Below are 27,712 nucleotides of genomic sequence, written 5' to 3'. Positions count from 1 at the left end.
GGGGAAAGCTGACAGTTCTGCCAAACATTACATGTGTATCCAATTACACATAATCTTGGTTGGGCTACACAAACTGGGTCCCACCCCCCTCCCTCTTCTGACCAAACTGGAAAAGAAATTTTCTTGAAGAAACAGGACCATCTACAGAAGGCCCTTGATATATCCAACCACATTCACTGATTCCTTGTACACAGAACCCAGTTCCATGGACCACAACGCAAATAGAGGCTTGATAGGAGATGGCATGAAAGGTCAGGACACTGGGTAACAAATGTAAAAAAAAAAATTCATATGATTTAGCAGTTCTACCCTAAATATCCCCTGAAATTACAATTTTTGTATAGGCTCATCTCACTGTGTATATAGTCTAGGCAGGCCTGGAACTTGTAATTCTTCTACCTCAGCTTCCCAAGTGCTCAGTTCACACAAAACTACCAAACTCTCTCCAATCCCTCCCCCGGCATTGTCTTATGAAAACCCCAGAACACTGATTTCCTCGCCATACTACACACAAAGTGAGGTCATCCAGCCAAGGCTATTGCTCATAGATTTGGTTTCATTTTTAATTCTCCTTTGATTGCCATCTACAAGATAAATTAAAATACCGCCTCCACACAGCATTCCAAAGAAGCCCTCTCGCACATGCCCACAATCCACCATGATCCTGAGGTGGATTTCTCACTTCTACACTGTTGCACTGCACAGTATTCTATTACAGCGCTGCTTTGTGTTCGGGTCTTTCCTTTTGCTGTGGAATTCTCATGGGAGACACAAATGAACTCCTGCTATCCATAATCAATAGGAAATTATCAATCACATTTGAACAAAGCTAATAAACAACACAAAAGAAATAAGTAAACTCATATATTTTCTTAACAAACAAGCATAGAATCCTTTTAAATACACAGGTAAGCTGATATTTTCTTAAGATTTATTTTATTTTATTTTATGTATATGAATGTCTGTCTGCATGTATATACATATATGTGTTTAGTGTCAGTTATGGCCAGAAAAGGGCATGAGATCCCCTGGAACTGGTGTAATAGACCATTTTAAACAGCCACATGTGTGCTGAGAACTGAACCTTGATTCTCTGCAAGAACAGGAAGTGCTCTTAATCACTGAGTCATCTCTTCAGCCCCCAGTCAGCTGATACTTCAAATCAAAAGTTAATAAAAACTCTCTAAATTGTAAAGCATCTTTAAGCTGTTATACTGATTTTGTTCACACCATACAATATGTGAAATGACCTAAATAAACTGTCAATCATTCTATCCAACTTTCTTTAAACTCATATCTATAATGGTGGGCATAACTTTCAATATCTTTACTTTTGATTTTTCTTAAATCTAAATTCAAAGTGATTCTCCCACTTGAAACTAGACAGTTTTGTTCATCAGAAATAAGCAAAGTATATTGTTTTGCTTAGGACAAGAGAACAATGTAACAAGCTAGGGTTTAAAATGATTTTTAAAATCAGACATTTATATATGCCAGTGATAAATACATACATATGCATGTAAATATAAATAGATATACATGTTCATTACAAAGTTTATATAAGATAGTGGTTGACTAAAAAAATTTACAAAATTTAATATTAAGCCTATCCTAATATTGTCTAGCATTTGTTAACTGAGAGACTCAATTTAAGAACCTTTATTGAGCCAGCATTTGAAAGTTCTGAAATTTAAGGATAAATACATAAATACAGGTATGGGCCAATAGTGCCATCCACTGTTCCATTAAAAATCTTTCCCAAATACAGTTTTATAAGGCATAAAAAATCCACTGTATTGACATTTTGCTTGTACACTATTTAAGTGAAAATAATATATTTGAAGAATCCAGTGAAGACATGGAAAGAGCTATGAATTTCAAGACAAACCAGCTTTTATTTGAAAGATTAAAATGTTACAAGTACAAGATGGCTTTAAATACTTCAGCTTACTTGTATTTAATTGTTTAGGATGTTTCATTTTTGTTTTCAACAACTACAACAAAAAGCCATCTCTAGAAAGAGAAGTAAAAAGCACACTGTTCAGACGGGGCTACAAGGGTTTCTGTCTTCACTTTGCCATAACCACATGCTCAGCAGATTCCAGTGGACTGAGGCCTGGAGGACACACACTAAAGCGTTCAGAACAAAACTGCAATTATTTCGTTATTTACACATTCACTTACAAATGAACACATATTTTCCAGACATGGTGGTACATACTTGAAAACTCTAACACCGGGGAGGAAGAAGCAGGAGGGTCACCACTTTGAGTATATCCTGACTCAAAAAACTGGCAAAACCTCAATCAATGCAATAAAAGATAAAGAACTGATTACAGAGGATTAAGTCTGGACCTTAGATGTGAGCCCTTAAGTGTTTGTGGCCAAATGACAAAAAGGAAGAAGCCTCCAGGAGGGGAAAGGATCACAGGAAATGTTTGTACAGTCTGTATGAAAATCTCATCAATATGTCACTTAAAAACATGGTAGACAGTACTGAACCTGTCAGCACGAGAGGTGAGCTGAGAAATGATTAATTCATCCAAGTCCCCAGATAATAACAACAGGGTCTGAAACTCCAAACTCCAAGTCCAAACTCATCCCACTGAACTTTGTGGCCTCCAGAACAGGCTGGTTTCACATCACAGGATATGGCCTGCTCTGCATGGCTTACACAACGTGACTAAAACCTCTGCCTAGCCCTGGGAAGGGACCATTTACAATTACAGCTTTTAGTGGCTACATTTCACAGGCTGTCTTAGAATGGCACAAATTTCCTTCTGAAGAAAACCTGACACAAAGCAAGTGAAGACTGGGATGTGCTCTAAGCTACCACTTTGAGAGCAATCAAGCTACAGGTCCCTGTTTGACCAAAAAAGGCCACTCCTGCAGATATGGCTGCACACATACCCTGGAGCTCTGGCCAACACTTGATTGTTTGCCAACTGGCGAGTTACATTTTCATTTTTCAGAGTAATAGCAAACTACTGTGATGGCTAATCTTGATTGTGAATTTGAACTCAGAGACAGACACTTAGGGTAGGTGCCTGTGAGGGTGTCTCCACAGACAATGCACACAGGAGGCATTGACACAGGACGATGCACCCTGAATGCAGTTAGGCATCTAAATACAATAGGGCCCAGGTGGACCACAAGGGGATGGGGGGGCTGGCACAGGTGAACTCTGACTCTGCACTTCCTGCCTCCTCACACCCAACACTATATCCAGGCAGCCATGGTTTGAAAGCTCAGAGCCTGGGAACCAAAATAACTCTTTTTTCCTTTTGAAGTATTTCTGTCAGAGCAGCACAAAAGCCTAGCACAGCTACTAACCACTCCAGCTATTCAGCCACAGAAATGAAGCCTCATTGGGGAAATCAAGGGCAGTGTGTTGGCTGAAATACTTTCTAAACAAGAGATAAAAATTACAACACAAGCCTACTCGGTCCTTCTGCGAGCATCTGTAGTACCAGCCATGGATTTATCTCCCATCTTTGTAAACTACACTCTGTAAAACAGAGTGAGGATGAATTACCGCAGTTAAACTGCAGGAGAATCCCTCATCAAGTTCCAAAAATGCCAGCTCTCAAGTTCTCTATTTCTCACAGGTCAGCAGTAAACAGCTGATGCTCAGATACTGGTCCACAGAACCCACACTGAAAGGCATTGGCCAAGTAAATGACAAAGCCTTGGTCCCTGAACTGGTCTTATTAAAGGACACACTGTTCTAACATCCTATAGTCTCAACTAGCTCAAGTGAACCTTCCCTGCGAGGTCTGAGTCAGTCACACCAAATGAGACAAAGGCAGACCCTCACCACACTGACAAGAACACATGGACATTGCCAGTCTGCAAAGAGTCTCACTGCATCCTGCTATGGGACTTATTTGTGCTGTGACACAGCTGAACTGAGAAAAGAGAGAAGGGAGAAGAGGACGGGGGGGGGGGGGGGTAAAATAAAGGGAGAAGATAAAGAAACACAGAACGAAAGAAGGGAATGAGGGGAGAGTTAGGAGGCAAGGAGGCAGCATGAAAAACTTAGCTCAGGTCAAATTTCAAAAATGAGTGCTCAATAATTTATATATATATATATTTTTTTTTTTTGAAAAGAAGAAGTTATGAATTTGAGAGGAGGTCGGGGTAGAGGAGGAGCTGCAGAAGCAACGACAGAGGTGGAAAGAATGTAAATACAGTACTAGTATATAAATATTTTAAAGAGGCAATGTTTCACCATGTTACTTACATTGTTGAGTAACTGAAATTCCTCAGCCCTTTTGTCAATTATTTGGTCTTGAGTCATTCATTACCTCTTCAGACAAAGATATCAAGATCTTCAAAGAGCTATTCTTAGAGCATGGCACAGAGGCTACTAAAATATACAGTTGTCTTGCTTTGCTCTCTATTGCTATGCTATGATAAAACATTCAAAGGCAACTTGAAGTTAAAAGTGTTTATCTGGCTTACCCTTCGATGTCACAGTTCCCCATCTATGGAAGCCTACACAAGTAATTCAAAGCGGGAACTCAAGGAAGGAATCTGGAGGCAGAACCTGATGGAACCCTGTTTACAGGTTTGCTTTCCATAGATATCTCAGCTGGTCTTCTTACACAACCTCGGCCCACCGCACAGATGTGGTACTGCCACATGGACTGGGTCTTGCCATTTCAACCAATAATCAAGAACATGCCCGCAAGGCTTGCCTATAGGCCAATGCAATGAAGGTATTTTCTTAACTGAGGTCTCCTCTTCCCAGATGATTCTAGCTTGTGTCAAACTGACAAAGATTTAACCACATAGTCATTTCCAAGGATTGTAAAATGAATAACCTAGGATAAGTGCATGCACAGCACTGCTGTGAAAAGCATCGGGAATGTCAGTTTAAAGATGTTTTGAACAGAAGTCTCTTTGTGCAGACCAGGCTGGCCTCAAACCCACTGTTCCTGCCTCAGCCCTACAAATGTTGTAATTACAGGCCTGGTGAAACACAGTAGATAGAACTTCGCCCCCTAGTTATGTTATGGGAGTTTTTGAGATAAATCCTGGCTGACTTGAATCTCTGTGTAGACCACGCTGCCCTTAATCTCACAATGATTCTCCTGCCTATTGATCAAATTAGAATTAGCTGCTCTCATATTTGGCTACAATATTTCTAATTAAACTAAAAAAATGCTCTTTTTATAAAATATAATTTTCCGAAAGTCACAATTAACACTAACATAAAGACACAGCACAGGATCTTTGTATTTTACAGTGCTTATGACAGGTACGTACTTAAGGACAGAGGCCAAGGAGATGCAGCCATTCTACTACTCCTTGCTGCTTCTGTCTGTGGCAGAGAGGGACAGTAAGAGGACATATGAGAGTCTAAAGGCCCTCAAAGTCAGAGACCTAAGGAGGTATTGTGGGTGCCATAACCACAAAGAGTCAGCTGAAGTAGTTTTTCCAAATACAGAGTCTTTGATACCTCTGCTTAAAGATATATATATATATATATATATATATACACACACACACATACATACATATATATGTATATATCAACATTTCAGTTTTATAGGTGACTTTGGAGAAGTTTGTTTATCTCTATATTCTACAATTTGATAATGTAATAAGCCCAAATTATATTTTCAAATGCTCTGTGACCATATCCATCTAATAATACCCATCATTTAAACAGACTCAAAAGTAACAAAAGAGCACTAATAATAACCATGTCTCTAAAACTTGTTTCAGTTCTATAGGACAAGTTCACAGCCGATGTCTTTCATTCGTGTGTTTATAGAGAGGCTATATATCAAGGACTATAAAGGAGCCTGATGTGGGCAGACATCTCAGAAAGTTAAACCATCTGGGTCGGAATGTGTTCCTGAAGCTTAGCTGCATATAGAGGGAGAAATGGGGAGTAACAGATACTTTAAAAAAATGATAATAAATCCAATTATGTAATTTAAAGAAAATTAAATTCTCCTCAAAGCCAACTGCCATCTTTCTTGTCCCTGACTGACAGAAAATAACAAGAGACAAGATAAGCAATAAAGGAAAAAGTATCAGGTCCCAGTCAGGGTCAGGAGCTGTTTCTGAGATGTGCTTAAATGAGGGACAGATTGGAGCCTTCACCCTAGGATAACCCGAAGGCGCTGAGACCACACGAACACAGCGGGCGGTAAAGCAGAGTCAACTCTCAGCTTTGGAAGATGAAGACTGCCAAGTGATGGCTTTAACACCAAAGAAATCAGCAAGTAGATCACAAACTGCCTTCATTTCCCAATGTCCAACTTCTTACTTTATGTCCCTTGCACCACCCCCTACTGTCCTTTCCTCTATCCTCCACTCCCACTGCTAGGAAAAGCAACGGCAGGAAACCAACCAGCCCCTGACCACCCTGACTATGAACCCAGAGTCAGAGAAAGAAGCATAACTGTATTTGAGACATGGGCCAGGGAAAGAAACATCTTTATCCCTGAACTCAGAACTAAAGACATGTGCCCTGGCTCTGAAACTAGTGTCAAAGAAACACACTTTGTCCCTAGAATTAGAGTCAGTGAAAGAAATACGCCTTGGTCCTAAGATTAGAGTCAAAAAGCTAAAAAGGACCAATGAAAGTAATGCAGTTTGGCCATGAAGTCAGAGCATTTCTACCCCCACCAGCTAAACTGACCAATCCCTGAGCAGGGAAACACTACCCAATCTCCCACTCGCCTACCCCACCACTACCACCACTCCCCCCACCCCGCCATCCCTACCCACTGTCCTTAGGAAAACTCTGCCCCTAAGAAGCCCTATATAAACCTCTCCACCCCTTCAGTTAAGAGTGGCCTTAAGTGGCTGAGGCAGCCACTCTCCTGGACTCCTCCTTCCCAAATAAATCTCTTTCTCAAAAGAGTCTTGGGTGACAACCTTCATTCACCAGCAGAAGAACCTGGCTGGAACATCCCTTAGGGGACTGAGCTGAAAAACCTGGCGGAGAAGCTCCCTAGGAGACCTCAGCAAGGCAGAGCAGAACAGAAGAACCTTGCTAGGATGCTCCTTAAGGGGCTGAGCAAGGCTAGAGGAGGAAAAGTAAAACCTTTAGCTGGAGCCCAAGGAGATTGCCACATTTCTGAAGGGGGGAGAGAGCTTCCCTTAGCAGAGTGTTAGCAGAAGAAACATCTTGGACCGGAAAAGAAGCAGATAGCTCTGCTAGGACGCTCCAGTAAGGGAACAGAGCAGAACTCAGCTGTAGCTGCTCTCCAGGAGAGGAGCAGGATCTCTGTATTTTTCGTGGAGATCATCCCCTACCACACCCCAGCTTCAGGTGTCCTGACTAAGGAAAATTAATACCAGAAAGAACTGGAGTAAAGAATCTCTTGAACTAAAATACACATATTTAATATAGCAAACAGAACCAAGGCACTAAAGATAAACTTACCAGAGAAAAATACAAAATATTAGAGATAAAAGATTCTTTCTATATCTTCATAAACAAAAATTTAAAATACCTTTAGCAAAGCCTTTGTACATGTACTGTTAAAAAATTAATAATTCCTGAAGTCTAACAAAAACATTATCTGAAATTGTCAACTTATTTCTTTTTTTAAAGGCGACTAAACATCTGTCTGATATTTATTTTTAATTATGTATACCTATCATATGATTATCTATGTATACATGAGTGAGGGTGCCCTCAGGGAATGAAGGTTCAGATACCCTGGAGCTGGAACCATAGAACTTTGTGAACCACTCCCCATGGGTTCATGAAGAAAAATTGAGACCTCTACAGAAGCAGTCTGTACTATTAACTGCCGGGCCATGTGAAAGCCCTGCTTTGAGAGTTTTAAATTAACATTAACATAAAAACAACTGTATATATTCAAATGGTGACCTAGGAAACCATATCATGAAGCATGCTCCAAAGAGGGCCCCCTCCTACATTAAATCACAGTTCTTAATTTGCAAAAACACACTGAAATCTTCGTAAACTTTGATAAAGAGAACGATTATAGGCATAACCATTTAAGCATATTTTAAGCAAGTTTTTTGTTTAAAAAAAAAAGCAATTTGCTCCACCAGCAATAAGGATTAAAAAAATAAAATCTAAGCAACGATCTTACAATTTGATACTATGGAATGACACTCATGGGACCGATTTTATGTGAGAGAAACGATAAGATGGCCAGCAACTCGGCAAAGTGATGACTAGTCACAGCTCCCAAAGTCCCATTGAGATTTGAGATAATGTCAACTGACTTAGCTTACTGACTAAGTACTTGCTTACTGACTTCCTAGGGTCATTTCTGTATTCTCTGATGTAAGGGATAAGACCATGACAGTTACAGCAAGTATTCACTGAACTTTGGGATTCATTACAGTCTCACTGCAGAAGAACTAAGTCCATGATCATATATGAGAGAAAATTTAACATAATGCTATTTTTATAAGCAAAATAAAATTGCAATACAAGTTATTTAACAATTTTACAATGATTAATATAAGGCAAAATTGCAATGACTTTAAAATAAAACATCCAGGGACTGGAGAGATGGCTCAGTGGGTAATTCAGAAGGTCTGGAGTTCAATTCCCAGCACCCACAAGGCAGCTCACAACTGCCTGCTGCCATCTTCTGGTGTGCAGATGTATATGCAGACAAAATACCACATACATAAAATACATAAGTAAAGAATCACATTTTAAAATACATAGTTCAGATAGCTAATGGTCAAACGTGGTTAGTATTTGGAGCAACCTCTACCAGATCACATACAAGCAATCACAAATACCAAGTACCCAGCCATTCCAGAGACTATTTCATCTCTTTTACTCTGCTTTAGTTTGAGGAAGAATGGTAAGGGGTTGAGGCTGGCTCTCACTCATACTGCCTGCCCTAGAGCTCACTGCATGGGGCAGGCAGCCTCAGATTGCTGGCATGAGCCATGAGATTGTTTTATTTTATTCAAGATTTCTAAAAGATTTTTAACACGGGAAATAAAATCCATGTTTATTGCCCATCCCATAGCCCCAAATGGGAAAAATAATAGCAAAGATATAAAAATCCAGCCTCAAACACACATGTAATTGAAGCCAAGACACATGTTAGAAGTGATCATGTTCAACAGTTTTACCACTTTCTATGATTTTCCTCCCCCAAGAAAACATTCAACTGCCTCTTGGTGTCACATGTCCATGGTCATCGAGTTCATCATGTCAAGAACAACTCAGAGATACTCACCCCGTGTTGATTGAAATGATTTCTATCAGTGGATTCTTCCTGATTTTTGGCAAATCCAGTCTCGCTCCCCCCAACCGCTTCCCATTGTCTTTCTTCTGGCCCAGGAGCCTCACTGAGTGACCTTCAAGTCAAGCAGAAGACACACATCAGCACGCCACACAAATCCACCAGCATTTACCGTTTTCGATAAATATGTTCAGGATTGTATTTGATTTTTTTTTCTTATGAGAGATCAGGGAGAAAATGCATCCTAAAGAAGATGTGATCTTTTGAACATAAGAAATACAGTAAGAAAGGGAGAGAAAGAAAATGGTGGGGGAAGTTCTTTCTGTCTATGTGTTGCTTTTATTGGTCAATGAATAAAGACGTTGTTTTGGCCTGTGACAGGGCAGAATAAACATAGAAGGGGGGGAACAAAACTGAATGGTCAAAGAAAGAAGGCGGAGTCAGGAGAAGCCATTTAGCCCTGCAGGAGACAGACCTTGCCTGTAAGCCGCAGCCACACCCACATGGCAATACACAAAATTAATGGAGATGGATTTCAGAGTGATATTTCATGGTCTGGGCAGCAGGGGAAGAACAAGCAGCCTCCAACCACACAGAGAGAGGGCAGGGGGGAAACCCCTGGGTTCAAGGACTGACTAAATTTGCCAACGCATTGCTCACAGTATGTGCACAATTACACATCACATTTAAGAAAGGTCCAGTGTCCTTAAAACAATCTCATAAGGTTGAACACTCCCTACACTGAATCACACTGTAATACAACAGAAAGGCCTGTCTGCTCTTTAATGACAATACTAACACATATAGAAGGTAACTAATGTTTGATGAAACAGCACTCAACATTCACCCATACTAGTGTTTTCTAGCCATCTGCTCCTAGCTTCCTCTTTATTTCCCAGCCTCACTCTCACTTTCATGATAAATATACGCATTTGTGTATATATATTCATATTTACATATTCATATATATGTAGCATAATCATAAAACATAGGAGTAGATACTTTAAACAAAATTTTTGAAGGTTACTTATACAAAATGCAATCAGATTATAATATCCACTAAAAAATTGGAGCACTGAAAAGTTTGAAATAATTTCAGACATGTAGAAAACACGAACAACAAACATGCATCTCCACTCAGATTATAGTCAGTTTTACCACATAGTATTTTCTCTCTGTACTCGGACATGCTGTGTTTATGACTACACCATATGATTTAGCCTATAAAATCATCCATCGTGGCTGAGCACAGCAATAATTTCAAATACATTTCTGCTGTGATGTACTGTTTTTATAATTTTATCAGTGACTATACTACAGCTTACAAAACTTATCCAAGGTGAAAACAAAACTGAATGATTTTAAATGAATATCTAGAATTATGTAACCATGACAGTAGGTCAGTTTGGAAACATCTCTATCAACAATGGAAAATCCTTTAGTTTAGATTCGCCTGTCTCTGCTCCCACACCACAGCAGCATGTGTCATTAGTCCATCTGCCAGAAGATGGACATAAACCTCATTCAAACACATATTGTAATAACACTTCCAAGAACATCTACACATAAACCATTGAACACCAATGTTTTCACTTCTCCAAGAGTCCTAATATAAAAATTGCTGAATCATTTGGTGAATTTATATTTTACTATTTTAGAAATAACTGCTTTCCTAAGAGATGACCATTTTATATTCCTAATTTCATCAGACACAAGATTACTAAATATTTTCCCTGATTCTGTACATTATATTTAACTTTCATATGTTGTCTTTTATTAAAAAAATTGTTAGTTTAATAAACTTAAAATTATTAACTATTGCCTTCATGGCTCATGTTTTTGGTGTTATTCCTAAAATCTCACTGCCTTTAGTTTCTATTGTGTTGTTGTGAACTCTTAAAATTCGATCAAGGGTGTGGTGTATGTACTCTGCTACTTTTTCTATAGTGAGGTGGACATACTCACCTTTCCACATCAATACAAGTGCTCTCAGCGCCATTACCTTGCCATATTCATCCACATGCCATTGTTGTCACAATGTTAACATAAACAGTTATGAAAACTCAAAAGGGCAGTGCTAAAAATATTATTTTAAATAAACATACATATTTATAACATAGTTTATATTTACTTACCAAAACATTATTTCTAATACTTTCTACTAGGAATTCAACTTATCATGTGATTCTAATTCTTCTTGACCAGTCCTTTTTAGTGTTTTTATACAGTAACTCATTTAGCAATAAAGCAACTTTCCTTGCTTATCTGAAAACATTTTTATTTTTTACTTCATTTGTAGAGAATAGTTGTGTTGGATATAAAACTGCTGCTGTCTCTGCATGCTGGATATCCGTTGTCAGTGGTGTTTACTGTTTATGATTAGATGCCAACTATTAAATTTACTACTCCTAAGATCATAGTAAGTCACTTCTTCTCTTATACTGCCCAGATCTCACTTTATTGGTGTCCAGGTGTAGATTTATATAATAGCTTACATAAGATTGGCTACGTTCTTTGAACTCATAAAGTAATGCTCATCTAGGATGATTTTATTTTTTCTTTTTCAAACATTTTCCGTGTAATTTTTTTCTATCTATTCTTTTGCAGTTCCCACAACACATTTGTTAATGTATGACTGACATATTCAACAGGTCCTTAAGGCTATTTTAGGCAGGGTTCTACCAAGACACAGAACTCATGCACACACAGGAGCAAAATATGATTTATTAAGGAAACATTATTATCTTATTACAGAGACTGAACAATCCCATGGGCATCCAATTATTGCAAGAGATTTCTTCACATTGACAATTTGTGACTGGCAATAAAGTTAAACCTTGAGTCAGAGAACAGAATCAGCATTTAGCTGATCAGAATTAGCCACAGAGATGTTGAAGAATCCAGGGTGCAGGATAGAGAAATGCACAGGAAGTAGCAGGGAAGGATTGAGATTTGCAGGCTTTTCAATCTGGGAAATGTGGAGAGTAGGGTCAGCCGGTCATTCCTCTGTCACTCTTTGGATTCATAAGGTTTTATCCCAATTTCTGACTCCCAACTTTTTATTAATAATAGAATAATTTAGATGAATGCATCAGCTAATAGCATAGCTCAGTCCACATCAAAAGGCGTTTTGACCAAGAAAATTGACGGTGTAATTATCAGGCTAAAGTCAAATGTCAAGAGCCCAGTAGGCAGATGATAGGAGTGCCAGAGCTCAAAGGCCAACAAACTTGGACTTGCAATGTCCAAGAACTGAAAATAAAGAAGTCTCAGATCTTAGAAAGAGACAGTGAGACAGTGGCATTCCTCTAACTTCCTTGTTTAATCTGGGTCCCCAGATGAAGGAGGGCCTGAATTAAAAAGAGGGGCCACCCATTTGAAGTAAACGATACCACTCAGACCTCAAGTCATGAGGCAGTCCCTTCTGAAAGCATCCTCACAAATAACATGACCATTCTAACCATTTCAATCAAAAGCAAAATCGCATAGGCTTCCCTTCCAGCAGAAGAGGGATGGGCTCGAGGCCCCCAACACAGAGAATGGACAGTGCTTTACCAACCGAGTGCTCTTTGCTCTGTCAACAGCCCTGGATCTACATTCAGAGTGGTGTCCACTTCACCCTGTTCTTCAGAAGGGCTCCCTCCTCTAAACCCATCTTCACATGCACTGATACTCTCCCTCCTGCCGTGGGAAATCTGGAATTGGGCTATTCTGATGAACACATCACTCAGACAACGCTCATTGCATTTGCAGACAATACCTTTCTTTGTTTTAAATATTTTACTCTCTAAAATGTGTTCACGTCATTGGTTTTTTTTTTTATTTTTCTTAACATGGCTTCACTTGGTTCTATGAAGTCCTTGTCTTCTAAATCCTACCTTTTTTCATCAAAATTAAGGACGATTAGTACTAACAACTTTTGGGGTAAGTTGGGTTATGCCTGGTCTCTTGGAACCTATAATATAATGTGAAATTCTGGCCATTTTGGACAATTTACTGTATCAGATCTGAATTTGCATTCCACAAAACACTACTTTCATATACTGACTTTTCAAACTAACCCTCTCTACAATTAATAGCTCTTAATATCCCGACTGCAGCTGCTTCATCTGCTTCTGCTTCTTTTCCTGCTCTTTTTTTGGGGGATACCTGTTTTCTTTTTCTTCCAATCACAGCATTCTATGGATCAACTTGGAAGAGGTACAATTTCCTGGTAGTCAAATACTTATTACACGGGAACTCACCAAGGTCAGCTGGCCTGGATCTGAAAAAGCATGGAATAAATTTGGACCAGCTGAACATAGCGGACAATGAGGAAGAATGGGAACTCAAGAACAATGCAGTGGGTTTTTGATCCTACTGCACGTACTGGCTTTGGGGAGCCTAGGCAGTTTGGATGCTCACCTTATGAGACCTGGATAGAGGTGGGCGGTCCTTGGGCTTCCCACAGGTCAGGGAACCCTGATTGCTCCTTGAGCAGATGAGGGAGGGTGACTTGATCGGGGGAGGGGGAGGGAAATGGGAGGCGGTGGCGGGGAGGAGGCAGAAATCCTTAATAAATAAATAAATTAATAAAAAAATACTTATTACACATTTGCTCAAACATCATAAGCAAATAAGAGTCGTACTATCTACTGTAGGTCAACGTATGGATCAATGAGAGAAGAGTTTGAGCCATTTTCAAGTGAGCCTTATATTTACTTTAACCTGGGCTCCCACAGATCCTCTCTGGCCTTTTCTTAATGTGCATACAGGAAGATAAAAATGGTTAGGTTAGGCCCACTCCATCTCTTCAGTGTGTATGCACAGCCTCTAGTCAACACAAAGCATTTTGGGAGTTTCTCTATATTTCCATCGCTATCTCAGAGACTGGAGTCCTCTGTAAATTCTAGGGCTACTACACCTGATGATGGATCTTGCTTGCATCACACTGTCCAGGAGCTTCACTTAAATACAATTGCATAAGCAATGTTATATATCTTTCCTCAGGCTTCATTTCAGACAGATATACTGTTTTAACATCTGAGAAAAGAGCTTTCCAAGATGGGAAACAAGGAAGCTATCGGTCAGAGCCCTTGCTGCTCTAACCACTAAAACAGGAACTACCCATTCCTTCTGACAATGCCCATTCTAACAGATAAGTATAGCCAAAGTCTAATGAGGATTGGCTAACAAATCCTACAGATGCTTAAGCAAGATGAACTCCTCAATCAAGGCCCAGCTAATGAAGAGGTAAGCGAGACCGATGGGCTAACATGACAATTCTCAGAGAGGCTGAAAGGTCAAGAATGACTGGGCAGGAAAGGAGCCATTTTCATATGAGCTCCAGGCAAACTTCCTCATGTCCTTTCTGGGACTCTGCAATATGCAGCCTGCTCTAATAACATTCAATAAATTATTCATCTTCACTATCTGCATGTAAATAGAGAAGCATATCTACATGCAATGACATAAAGAGTTATTTTCTAATCCAATGACTCGTTAAAATGTGTCACATATAACAATAGGCTAGTTGGTATTTAGTGCACCAACAACAAAACAGAAAACATAAAAGTTGCTTGTTATATATAGACAAAGACTAAAGGAAGGAAATGACATAATTTCCTTAAAAATGGACTAGCAAAATAAAACCCTTATTTGTGATATATTAATTCTCTTTAACATCCTGTTTCAAAGGAAATTATTTCAACGTATTCATCAAATCCACAGGCCATAGTCGGAATACATGCATTACAAATTATTTCTGGTTTCATGTGTAGCTATCAATATTGTTGCCTTCTGAAGCAACCCAAAATTTGAAAAAATAATAACATGAAGAAGATGCCATAAACAAGGTATGACTTTGAGAGGAAACAAGGGGGACCAGAGAAACGTGTTGGGGGGAGGGCAGATTCTTGGAACAAACTAATCATAAAAGTGGATGTGTAATATTGAAAAAAGGACAAGGACGTGTAGACTCCAATTCAACACTCACACACTGCACCTTGGCTTGACCCCTTCTTGTTAGCTTCTAATGCCTAGCACAGAGACAGAAAGTGTATGATTGCTAGCATGGTCTGATGCTATGGGCCTGTAATCCCAGATACCATGGGAGGAAGAAGGATTACCGGTCCAAGGCCTGCCTGGGCAATTTTATAAAACTCTGTCTCAAAAAATAGAATCCATTCATACTACAGGGAAAAGAAATTAATTTTTTTTTAAAAAGTGGGGACCGGTTGACTTGGATTTTATCACATTTCAGACTAGAATGAAGAGAGGAGAAAATAAAATCAAGACAATAGAGGCTAACAGAAATGAAGACCAAATATAAAGTTTTTAATTTTTATTGATTTTATTGAGCTATACACTTTTTCTGCTCCCCTCTCTTACTCTTCCCTCCCATTCTACCCTCTCCCATGGTCCCCATGCTCCTAATTAACTCAGGAGATCTTGTCTTTTTCTACTTCCCATGTAGATTAGATCTATGTATATCTCTCTTAGGGTCCTCTTTGTTGTATAGGTTCTCTGGGATTATGAATTGTAGGCTGGTTTTCTTTGCTTTATCTCTAAAAGCCACGTATAAGTAAGTGCATACGATATTTGTCTTTTTGGGACTGGGTTACCTTACTCAGTATGATGTATTCTAGCTCCATCCATTTGCCTGCAAATTTCAAGATGTCAATGCCCCTCGACTGAAGAATGGGTAAGGAAAATGTGGTACATTTACACAATGGAGTACTACACAGCAGAAAAAGTAATGACATCTCAAAATATACAGTTTTATACCAAGCCCATGCTAAAGAAACAGAGAAAGATGGAAAGAGCGATGATAGGGGTAACAAGGATGATTCCTAACATCTGACTGCAGAGAAACTGATAAAGATGGAACAAGATGAAAACAAGGACATGCAACTGCAAAACAAGGGCGAAAGAAAAGAAAAGAACTCACAAGAGCAGTGAGCTTCCGGGTCCTCTCCTTTCCACTTTAAATACAATCCCACTTCATCTCACTATATAACCATCACATATAGCTCAATAGATTATTAGCCATCTTTAAAAAATACTTCTCTATGCTAATATTTTTAAATATTACTTAAAACTCACACTAAAATCTAAATTTAATCATAATCCCCAAAGCTTCCAACAGCTATTTATAAACCAACTTCAAAGCCCTGATTCCACGCTGATTACACTGGAGCTAGTTCATTGAAATTTTTCACTAAACAATTTTATTATTACACAGTAGTAAATTTTGAAACCAAAAGGTAGCTGCTTATGATTCACTGCTACACAATAATTTCAAATTGATAACACTACACTTGGGTCAAGAAGAACCAAGCCATCCTACACGATTTGTGTGTTAGTCGCTATACAAGCTGCATCAATATGCAGTGTTGTCTGTGGATCAAGAGCAAAATCTGACTAAACCCCACAGGTCTCAAGGCCTTTATAGGAGGAGGAAAGTCACCCAGGTCTCTGATTAGGGAGCCAGTCAGCAAGGTCATTCACAAGCCCATACACAAGGTAAAAGAATGTTATAAACATGAGGACTCTCAAAACGTGTATCTATCAGTTACTAAGTTGTGACACTATACAGCGACCTCTTCCCTCCTCAGTCTCTCACATGAGATTGAAGAGTCATTACATACTAGAAAAACATCAACAGTCTGGCAACTGAGACCCCTTTTGTATATTTTGGTCTTTGACTTCTTTGTTTCTAAAGGCTCTGTAAAAGAGCCAACAGCTAAGACTTTCCTTCAAAACTCCATTCAATCCACCTAATTTTAGAGGCCAGGCCATTGCTTCCTTGCTATGTGACCAACAGCCTACTACCAACAATAAGGACCCCTGCCACAATTTCTTGGTTTTTGCTGACTCCTGACTTAGCCCAAATGTAGAGCTACTAGACACACACTGAGAAGTCAGGTCTGAACCCTAAGGCTCAGGTCAACATCCTGGAACAGTTCCTAGGAAAGCAACCCAAAATGACATGGGGGCAGAGGGCAGAGAATAGTCAAAGCTTTTCTCTACACAATTCAATATAATTCCCCATAAGCAACACTTCTGAGAGGAAGGGCACTCTCAGATATCCACAACAATGACCTACCCTTGAAATATTTTCACCGTGAGTGATGAAAAGTAAAATGATTTCAACAGAAGGAGAAGTCTTTTCACAAAGAGGCTGGGAAAGAATATTTAACATTAAAACTGCCTTGACAACTCAAGCTCCCTTCAGTCACTAGGACAAAACAGTGTGTTCTTCAAGTAGAAAGAACTTAATGGTAACTGGAGTAACAGCACTCGAAATAGTAAGATGGGGCTGCAGATGGCTCAGCAGTTAAGGGTGCATACAATCCTGGAAGAGAATCTGAATCCAGTTCCCAGAACCTACATCAGGCGGGCCACAGCTGCTTACAATTCCAGCTCCAAGTGGATCCATAGCCTCTGACTCCTGGGAACGACGCACATACCCAAACACAGACAAACACATACATTTGTTAGAAATACCCTTTCCTTTATGAGCTGAATGAAGGAACTGAAAGCATAAGCCAACGCTGGGGAAGAGAGCCCCAGAAGCACTGGAGTCTCATAAGCCAACGCTGGGGAAGAGAGCCCACAGAAGCACTGGAGTCTCATAAGCCAACGCTGGGGAAGAGAGCCCCAGAAGCACTGGAGTCTCTCAGCACACTAGTTTCTAGACTTTAACAAAACATGAGGACTGTAAAACTCTTAGATACCCACCAGAACGTGGTGGTAAGACCTGACTGCTGACGACTCCACAAACTCTGGTTGTAGGATTTGGAGAAATGAAGCTGCTACTGACATGGAGGTTTTCACCCCGATAACTAGCTCTCCTGGTACCAGAAGGTGCTAGGCAGGGGAATAAATGGCAGCAAAAGTTTTTGGTTTTATTTGTCTGTTTTATGAATTAATTTTATTTTTTTATATTTTTTTTTCATCTATGTCTGTGTGAGGGCGTTGAATCTTCTAGAACTAGAGTTAGCGATGGTTGTGAGCTGCCATGTGGGTGCTAGGAATTGAACCGAGGTCCTCTGGAAGGACAATCAGTGTTCTCACAGAGCAACAGTCTTATCCAGCAGTGAAACTGCAGCTTACAATAATGATGGCCTAGCAAGATACGCCCACTGGTATAAAAGTTGCACAAATGTCATGGGGCTAACCAACCACTTTCTGATTGGATTTAATGCCTCCAGAAGAGAAAGTTCATGCCTGGCATATCTGGCCAAGGACTATGGGTGGGAAGTTCATAGGCATTGAGGATGAAACTATCCCTATTATTTTTCCACTAGACATAATTTCAAGCTGAACTTTGGTTAGATATTTCTATATCCAGAGATTATTGCAGCTTTCAAGGCCAATCAGAGAAACATCTTAATGGGATGGAAGAAACAGAGACTCACAACTGACCTAAGTGCAAAGAACAAGTGTCAGTGGAGTGTGTAGTCATAAATGAGACATCTGTATTACAGCTTGTCCTCCCAAAGCACAGAAATCATCAAGACAAGGTCAAACGACTGTAAGAGCAGTGGTCAAGAAGGAGTAATGCAAACAGTCTCTTCTGGACACAGCAGGGTGGACTTCCAGGAGCCGTGGCTGCCTACACAAGACCTATGTAGGAACAATCCAATCACCATTCCAGCTTGGATGGAAGAGGGCACATGAGCCTCTACCCCTAGCTGAGGAGCTACTGACAGTGAATGGCTGCAAGGGGACCGAAAGCCAGCGTTCTTTAGGAATGTGGTCAGGGTAGGTTGGCCATGCTTCAGTGGGTAGTCCCATGCTAGTGAGTATATAAATGGCATTATTAGAATAGGTGGGTGGTTTGAAAAAAAGGACTTGAAGCTGGGAAGGTGTTGTAAGGGGAAATTATTTAAAGTTGAGTAGACAAATAAGACCAAAGCACATTGCACATTTGCATGATATTCTCAATAAATAAAAATCGTACTACTTAATATGGATTAACCTATATAATTAAAAAAAATGAGATCCTCCCTGATAGACAGGTAGCTTGGGAAGACGCTCTAAGATTAGAAAACGCAGGTGAAGTCTCTGCAAACCTGAAGGTTATTATATGTCAAGACTCATGTTCCACAGAAAAACGTGCCTGCCCTACAGCACTGAAGTGAGAAACTGGTATGTGGGCGAGAAAGAGCTTCACAAGGAAAATGAAAACATTGCTAGAACAGGAGGTCCTTAGTGACGCTCTGCCTCCATCTCACAGCTGTAGGCTGCGCTCATTCTGACTGCGGTTGGGTTAATCGGCAGACCGCTGCGACAAAGAGGGCACACCAAGGCAGCATGTCCTCTTACTCTCCAGGAAACGCCTTCTTCGGGGAGCAGAGATGCCTTTTATGACAAGGGAAGGAGATATGTGAGGGATTAAGTAATTCTCTGCAGTCTAACTCAGGTGCCCATCCAAACTGTCAACAGCCAAAACAGTTCTGAAAAAAGAGCAGGCAGATCTTAGCCCTGACCCTGAATAGAGGCCTTGCAGCCCACTGCCTGCCTTGCTAGGGCAGACCTTCTTGATTTAGAAATTGGTTAGAGAGCTACAAACTTGTGGTATTTGAAAGAATACAGGGATAGATGTTTCTGTCCCTGTAGAAAGCATCCATGTCACAATATAAAACATTACTGTTTCTCATGATGACAGCTACCATACTAAAGTTACCACAACCAGCCATGGAAGCAGAGCTCGCTGCTAGAAAACAACAGGGGTATAATAATTGCGCAACTTTGGGAACCTTGAGACAAACTTCCCTTTTAAGACAGAGTGTGGAGACAGCTCGGGGAATAAGAGGATGTGTTGTACACGTATGAAGCCTGAGTCTGCATCCCTAGCGTCCTACTCCCAGCCCCAGGAGACGGCCACCTGCTGCTCACCATCCCAGCCAAAACACAACTAGCTGCAGACTCAGTGACAGACCTTGTCTCAGGAGGGACACTCATTAGAGTCATTCCAGTCGTCTGGGCTGGGTAAGCAGGATACATTTTCTGTCACAGTACACTCTGCTAGAACTTCAACTTCTTGCTAATTTTCCTTAAAACCAATCAAGGAAAAAGTCTACCACCACAACCAAATCCCACTGACTGGAACCAAATTCCCTCCCTAACACTGGGGAAAAAGGAGACCGATGGTGAAAAGTAAGACATTCCAAAAAGAAAATGCTCCTAAAAAACATTTATAAAGCACAAATAATGAAAGCTGTCAGGCACTAGTTATAACCAGTCAAAGTCAATCAAATATATTTGTAAATTTTTGAATATATTTTATTATTAAAATATTCAAATTTATATACATTAAATTTTGTATTTTTAAAATAATTTTTCACATCCCAATCACAGTTCCCTCTCCCTCACCTCCCTTCAGCAAGCCCCCATCCATTCCTCCTCCATTTTTGTTCGGGAAAGGGCAGGCCTCCCATGGATATGGCAATCATGGCATAGCAAATTGCAGTAAGACTAGGGCCCTCCCCTCATATTAAGACTGGGCAAGAATCAGAAAAAGTGAACAGCAAGTTAAACAATGAGAAAGGGGTGGTGATTACAGCCACAGGTCCCCTCCTCACTCTCCTCTGTCCACTATAACAGGAGGGTGATTACAACCACAGGTCCCCCTCCTCACTCTCTTCTGTTCACTATAACAACAGGAGGTGGTGATTACAGCCACAGGTCCCCCTCCTCACTCTCCTCTGTTCACTATAAGCAGCCCCACAGAATAGAAATAACATGAGCTTTGGAACGAGAGAGGAAGGTTTCAGACTTGTCGCTGGCCAGTGCATAATCAGTGCAAGCAGGCTTCCTGTAGAGTACAAACGAATTAATGTCTGAGGAAAAGATAAGCTACGAAGAACTAGACAAGGTGCTGATTACAGCTGCTACAGTAATTAATGCAAAGTGTAGTCCTACCAAGACCTGCTCATGAAGCAGGGGAAGTTTCAAACTCGACAAGCGAACGTAAGCTGCCATTTCTATAAAAAACTGACAATGAAAATCAATTTTGTAAGTGATTTGTTATCTAAATAATTAAAGGATTAAAAAGGAGCATGGGTGGCAAGGCTGTCACAGGATCCTGAAACATAAGCATGTGTGAAAAAGCTAGGAGAACCCCGGCTGCTTTTCTGTCTTAGGACCCTAAATCACAACCCAACATAACAGTTGCTCTCAACACCAGGAACCTGGTGAGGAATGACAAGGCCAGTCTCCAACATCAAGCTAACCAGGTTATGGTCAGGCAGCCTAGTTGTTGTTGTTGTTGTTAAAATCACATCGTAAAGAAAGCTTTGTGTGTGCATATGTGCATGCTGCATGATCATGTATGCAGGTACACGAGAGTACGGGTACACATAAAAGGGGTGTGTGATGTGCAGACCAAAGGGCAGCCACAGTTTGGTGTTGCTCGGGTACCTACCACCCATCTTGGTTTTGAGACAGGCTCTTTCACTGGCTTGAAACACACAATGCAGATTCAGGGAGCTGGGCCGGCCAGGGAGCCCTAGAAATCCTCCCATATCCACCCACCTTCCCTGGGCTGAGTTTACTAAAAACATGCTACCATGCCAGCTTTTCCCTGTGGGCTCTGGGGAATAAGCGGTGGCCCCCAGGCTCACACAGCAAGCGTTTTGCTGGCTGATTTGTCCCGCGGTCTTTGGAAGGCGGTGTATATAAAAAGTGTGTTGATGCTGTGCATGCTGAATGAACATATTTCGGTAATGGAGTCAGAACTCGCTTTATTTTACAAAATGAGTCCTAGTAGAGAAAATAATATAAAGTTTATATGCAATAAAAGTTCTTTGTGGGACTGATACTTTACAGTACTCATCGTATGATATAAAGCAGTATGATGTAGAAATCAGAACATGGATCTTAGAAAGTGACAAAACTGAGCACACTACATAGATAGCATAAACAATCAGCACAGAGACATTAACCAATGGCATTCAAACAGAAACTGGCTTGCAGTAGCAGATTTCACGAAGTCTTTCACTAAGATTAGTAATGAAACTTAGAGTCTCGTCTTCCCATGTAATCAGACATTATGCTTTACAAGTGTTAGCATGTAAGCTCAGCCTGACAGTAGCTAAGTCAATATTTAAACAAGTAAGAAAGGTAGGGCTATGTGACGGTCAGGGAGTGGGATTTCTTTATACTGTCTGGGTTAATTCATTTGAGTTAGAACACAAAATAACACATTCATTATGGCATTTTCATACATATTTGTTCTTATTTGCTCTCCTCTCCAATCCCCTTATTCTCCACAAAACCAGTTAGTATCCTTTTGACCAAAATCCCTTTATGCATTCATAACACATGTGTCCCCCCACCCGCTTCCTTGCCTCCCTTCCTCCCTTAAGATCAGGTCTCACAGTCCCATTTCTGGTTTCATAACTCATATTCTCCCACAACAAAATATATATAAATACACACACAAAAAAAAAAACTTAAGGAAGATGAGTCAGTGGGGTAAATGCACCTGCCTGCGTATCTGATGGTGTATGATGGTGGAGAGTCACCTCCCCCAGTTAGCTAAATATCATTAGATCCTACTAGGACCCAGAGATCAAAGGTTCTAATGGACAACAGAGTGAAGGTCCTCCTGAGCATGAGAAAACAAGAACTCCTCTGGGTACCAATGAGCAACGATCTCAAGTAATATAGCACAAAAATGCCAGCCTAAATGGACACAGACAAATGTGGAAAAGAGCTCTGGAGAGGCAAACAGAGGCTACATCGTTCCGTTTGGGACATTAAGATAAAAGAAAAGTAGCTGAAAAATCTACAGAAAAACCTTCAAATCCTCTCCAGCTGCCGCTGAGAACATTAAACATCAGAAAAATAATGTGCTCAAAGGCAATCAACAAATGTCTCAATGCTACAGGGTGGGAAGCACATTATTCCTTTGGCTGGGCTCTCTAAATGAAGTGCGGTCAGTAGAAACAGGAGCTAAAGGACGAATATCTCTTACATATTACGAAGCAAACTCAGCCAACCACTTAAGCTGCACAGGGTTCAGTGCCAACACCTGCTAAATGAACCTGTCAGACCACGCCTCGGCCTCCAGAGCTCTCATTAGCTCCCAAGCACTAAAGTCACCCCTGTCCATCCTCCAAACGGCCAGGGAAGAGTCTCACAAACCTCATCTCATCATAACTAAACTCAACACAGCCTCTCCAGTGAACCTACACTGGGCCAAACTCATCAAGGAGATGCCATAACTCATCAAACTTACCTGGGAGAGAAAGGCCCTTGTTTCCTGACATACCTCTACACACCTCCAGGGAAGCTCACTATTGAATGCCACTCATTTTTAAAATTCATTTTATTTTTCCGAGAAGCTTCAGGTTCACAGAGGCTGTGCAGGGGCAAGAGTTTCTATAATCCACTGCCAACAATCTGCACCAGAGTACCTCGGGGGTAGGTTTGTTAAGGATGGAGCAGATGTTGGCAGGTCACTAGCATTCACAGTTGACAGCAGAAGTTTAATGTTTTGAGCAAGTGCATCCTGACAGGTGTTCAGTGTCACAATATCATCAAGAGTATCACTGTCCCAAAACACTTCTGGATTCTGTTTCCTCAACAGTTCCCTATACCTCTAGGTTACCTGGATTGCTTCTATAGCTGCCCTCTTCCAGAATGCCATATAGTTGACATCACACAGTATATGGCTTTTAAAGATTATTTTACTCTGCAAACCCTCTGTGTCTTTACATGACTTCCCTGCTCATTTCTTTCCAGTGTCTTATAGAAAATTTTAAATAAAAACTTAAGAACTATATATATATATACATATATATGTGTATATGTGTGTATATATATATATATATATATATATATATATATATATATATATATATATATATATATCCTAGTCTATGTGTGAGTTCAAGGACAAAACGTATGATTTTATCCTATAACAATATCTTTTATAAAAATGATTAATAAGTGTTAACTGAGTGGTATAACAAAATTTTAGTTCAGAAAATGCATCTGCTCATCTTATGCTCCGCCATTACCTTTAATTGTTTCCTCCACAACTTCTACCACACGATCAATCTGCTGAACCTGGAAAGGGAGATGGACACGAAGTCAGAGAGGAAGTGCAGTCACGGGCCTGCTGGAGTCAAGGAACATTTCCTAAGAATGCTGGTGCCATTTCACTTGACTGACTTACCATTGTGTGTGTGTGTGTGTGTGTGTGTGTGTGTGTGTGTGTGTGCACTCTCACACACAACAGATGGATTAGAGAGATGGAGGTTGTATTTGAATTACTTGATTTTATACACATATATGAAAATACACATAGATGAAAGAATGAGAGAGGGAGGGAAGGGAAGAGAAGGGAAGGGAGGGGAGGGGAGGGCAGGGGAGGACAGGGGAGGGGAGGGCAGGGGAGGGGAGGGCAGGGGAGGGGAGGGGAGGGGAGGGGAGGGGAGGGGAGGGAAGGGAAGGGAAGGGAAGGGAAGGGAAGGGAAGGGAAGGGAAGGGAAGAAGGAAGGACGACAACCAAAAATATTTGACTGTCCTGTGAAACAGTAAAGGGTGTCTTCCAAAGGTAAGTGAAGACATCACGCACTATGGCACAGTGAGCCAGAACAGAGTTCTGCTGTTGCATCACCATTACTGGGAGCGGAAACATTACCCAGGAAAAGGAAGAAGAATAGAGAGCTCATGCAATAAACAGTTGCTGGGAAGAAGGGAAAGGCCCTTTAAGTTGTAGCTTTAGAGCTGTTCCCCACACTGGGGTGGGATTTGCAGTGAGGAAGCACCCTGCTTTATAAATAAATAAAATAATAAACTCACTAGCACACTAAGGCTACAATTGGGTTGAATTGCATGTTTGATCTATTGTTAGGGTCTTAACTAGTTGAGTAGACATTTGCTCTTGTCTCCCAAGAAAAAGTCAGGCCACAGCTATCCACTTAAACTCAACACAGGCTAAGACATACACTTAATTTTAATTAAAATATGTTCTTTCTACAAAGCTGAAAGTTACAGGGTATAAAATGGAGGGTTACACAATAGAATGTACTAATATTAAGGAGATACATGGGAAATCTTGTGCTTTAATATTGATTTTAAAAATTCTTTCAGTGAATTTGTACCTAGTGCTAAGTAGCTTATTCAGACCCACAGTACCAAAGGTCAATAGTAAAGGTCGTTTTCGACACACAAGTGACTAGGGAAGAATTCCCCGAGTGCCACAGAGCACAGAGAAAAGTGCTAAACTGGAGTGATATACCAAAGGTGTCTTGTCAACAAAGGCAGGAAAAGCCACTAAGAAAACTGAGGAGATACAGAGGAGTTTAGAATGAAATGAAGACAGTAAAATAAATAAAGTCATGATCCCAGAAGTTAGAGAATCAAGTAAAATAGCTTAATATTGATCTTCTAAAATTGCTTCAAGTATTGTTGTTCTCTCTCTCTCTCTCTCTCTCTCTCTCTCTCTCTCTCTCTCTCTGTCACACACACACACACACACACACACACACACACACACACACACAGGGCAGGCTCAGGAAGTTAAAGCATAGCAAAACAGAAGAGTAAAATGGGGCTAAATCAACCCATATCAACCCTCTCTCCACCTGCCCCCATGCTCAGAAAGGATCGTCACTCTGGCTGGTCTAAACTTGTAGACAAGACTAGCTTCACACTCACAGAGTTCTGCCTACCACTGCCTCCAAAGTGCTGGGATGAAAAGCTGAAGAAAAAGTGAGAGACATCCAACCTATGCTAAATGCTTTGGAAATCCAAAGAAATGGGAAACCCAGAAAAAGTAGTAGTAGGTCACAAAAAAAAAACAAAAAAAACAAAAAAAAGATAATGAGATAATGTAATGTAGTAATAATAATTTATGTAATTGGGTCTAGGTAAAAGTATTTCTTAATAGTTTAAATACAAAGAAAAGGAATGTGGTAAAGAAAAGCATGCTAAAAGGGGAACAAATAATTTTAAAAAAAAGATTGACAGCATAAAAGCTAAAATAAAGACTTTTTAGAGACCAGAGCCTATTGAAGAACAGAACACAGTTAAGTAAAGAGGGTACTAGCGGGATTTATACGATCAAAGTATGCTATATAGATGTGGGGAAAATGTTGCAATAAAATTCATTCTTTTGAGGAACAGGGATACAGTCATAAATCTGAGAGAAAGCAGGAAGGAGGAGGAGAAAGAACAGGAGGAGTTGGGGCGGGGAGGGAGGTGGGGAAAGAGAAGAGGAGCTGGAGAACAGACTGGAATGGAAAGTCTCTCACAGAGGGAAAGTGAGGAGGAAGCAGGGGAAGCAGAGCGGGCCTTCCCACAGAGAACATGGGAGATACAAACTCATCAACTGGTACAAGGTCACCTGCTAAGAGTAAGACAAGATGATAAAAACAGAGATGGACAGAAAATAAGGAATGAGGGATGCATAAAAATCCTTTGAAATTAGAGAGAATTTCTGACAGGGATTTTGCAAGCAGATTAGGTTTTCTCAAGGCAAACTGACCGACCAGAGGTTTGTTCTCTCCAACGCTCACTCAGGGGGCATGCACAGAGTGTCGAACAAATACCACTGTGGAACAAACACTGTGTGGAGGGATTGGTGACTAGGAACAGAAGGAGATGGGAGAAAACAGCTGGCTATTCACTGGGGCTCAGATGAAGCCTGGAAGACCGAAGCATACAGGGAAAAGGAGGGAGGAAGGGTGGAGAGAAGGAAAAACAGAGGTTTGAATTCGTGTGGGTTCAGCTACTCAGTACCTGTGAAGAGAAGTGAGGGCTGGCATCTGCTTATAGAAACACTGTGCTGAAACAGCATGCAGGTGATTCCCACTGGAGTCTGACACAGGAGGAAGTGCAAGTCACAACACACAGTGACTCAAATCTCCTGGGATTTGGACATACGTAAGCAGAGGACTAGGCCAAAGTGGGTACTGTACACGGATGAATAACCAAGGTATCATTTGAGAGCAGCAGATAGCAAATAAAATGAGAAAAATATGAAATAAATTGGTGACAGAGTCAAAACAAGAATAAAGTTTTCCTACATGCTTAGAAATAGAAAGTTTCGGGCAGAGTGCAACATTGGTCCTTAAGCACACAAATGGAATAAGAAAGCAGGGGAGCAGTGTAATGTGGCGGTCATCAGTTACAGAGATGAGAAGCTAAACTATGAACTCCATAAGGAAAACAGAGCTGTAGGCCCATGAGAACCTTGCAATAAATGGTGCTTTTGAGGCAGATTAGAAGGATCCACTCTCTGGGACACTGAAGCAAGAATTAAGCATTGTCAAATTATTATTAGCTACTTTTAAATTAATGTTAAAGATTTTAGGAATTTATTAAAGTACCTGCCCAATGTCTGTTTTTCCTTTAAGATAAGGCAGTGGAGGTCAAGACACTAATTGACAATTGAGAACCTTCCCTGGTACACTGGTTACCTTGAGCCAAGCAACCAGTTGGACTGCCAACTATTCAGAACACTTCACCAGGACTACTGAGAACTCAAGAACAATGGC

The 27,712-nt window shown here is 40.5% G+C and overlaps 1 protein-coding gene across 1 annotated transcript in view; it reads right to left on the bottom strand.

The window, feature by feature from the left end:
• Nucleotides 1-27,712, bottom strand: part of Cdkal1 (CDKAL1 threonylcarbamoyladenosine tRNA methylthiotransferase) — a 514,315-nt gene that overhangs the window by 337,515 nt on the left and 149,088 nt on the right. The window contains 2 exon segments of the mRNA XM_075969982.1: nucleotides 9,207-9,327; nucleotides 24,227-24,275. Of these exon segments, the coding sequence (XP_075826097.1) occupies nucleotides 9,207-9,327; nucleotides 24,227-24,275 (170 nt within the window).

This window comes from Microtus pennsylvanicus, chromosome 4 (genome assembly GCF_037038515.1).
Source record: "Microtus pennsylvanicus isolate mMicPen1 chromosome 4, mMicPen1.hap1, whole genome shotgun sequence".
Classification (NCBI taxonomy): domain Eukaryota; kingdom Metazoa; phylum Chordata; class Mammalia; order Rodentia; family Cricetidae; genus Microtus; species Microtus pennsylvanicus.
This window is presented reverse-complemented; position numbering and strand designations above follow the sequence as displayed.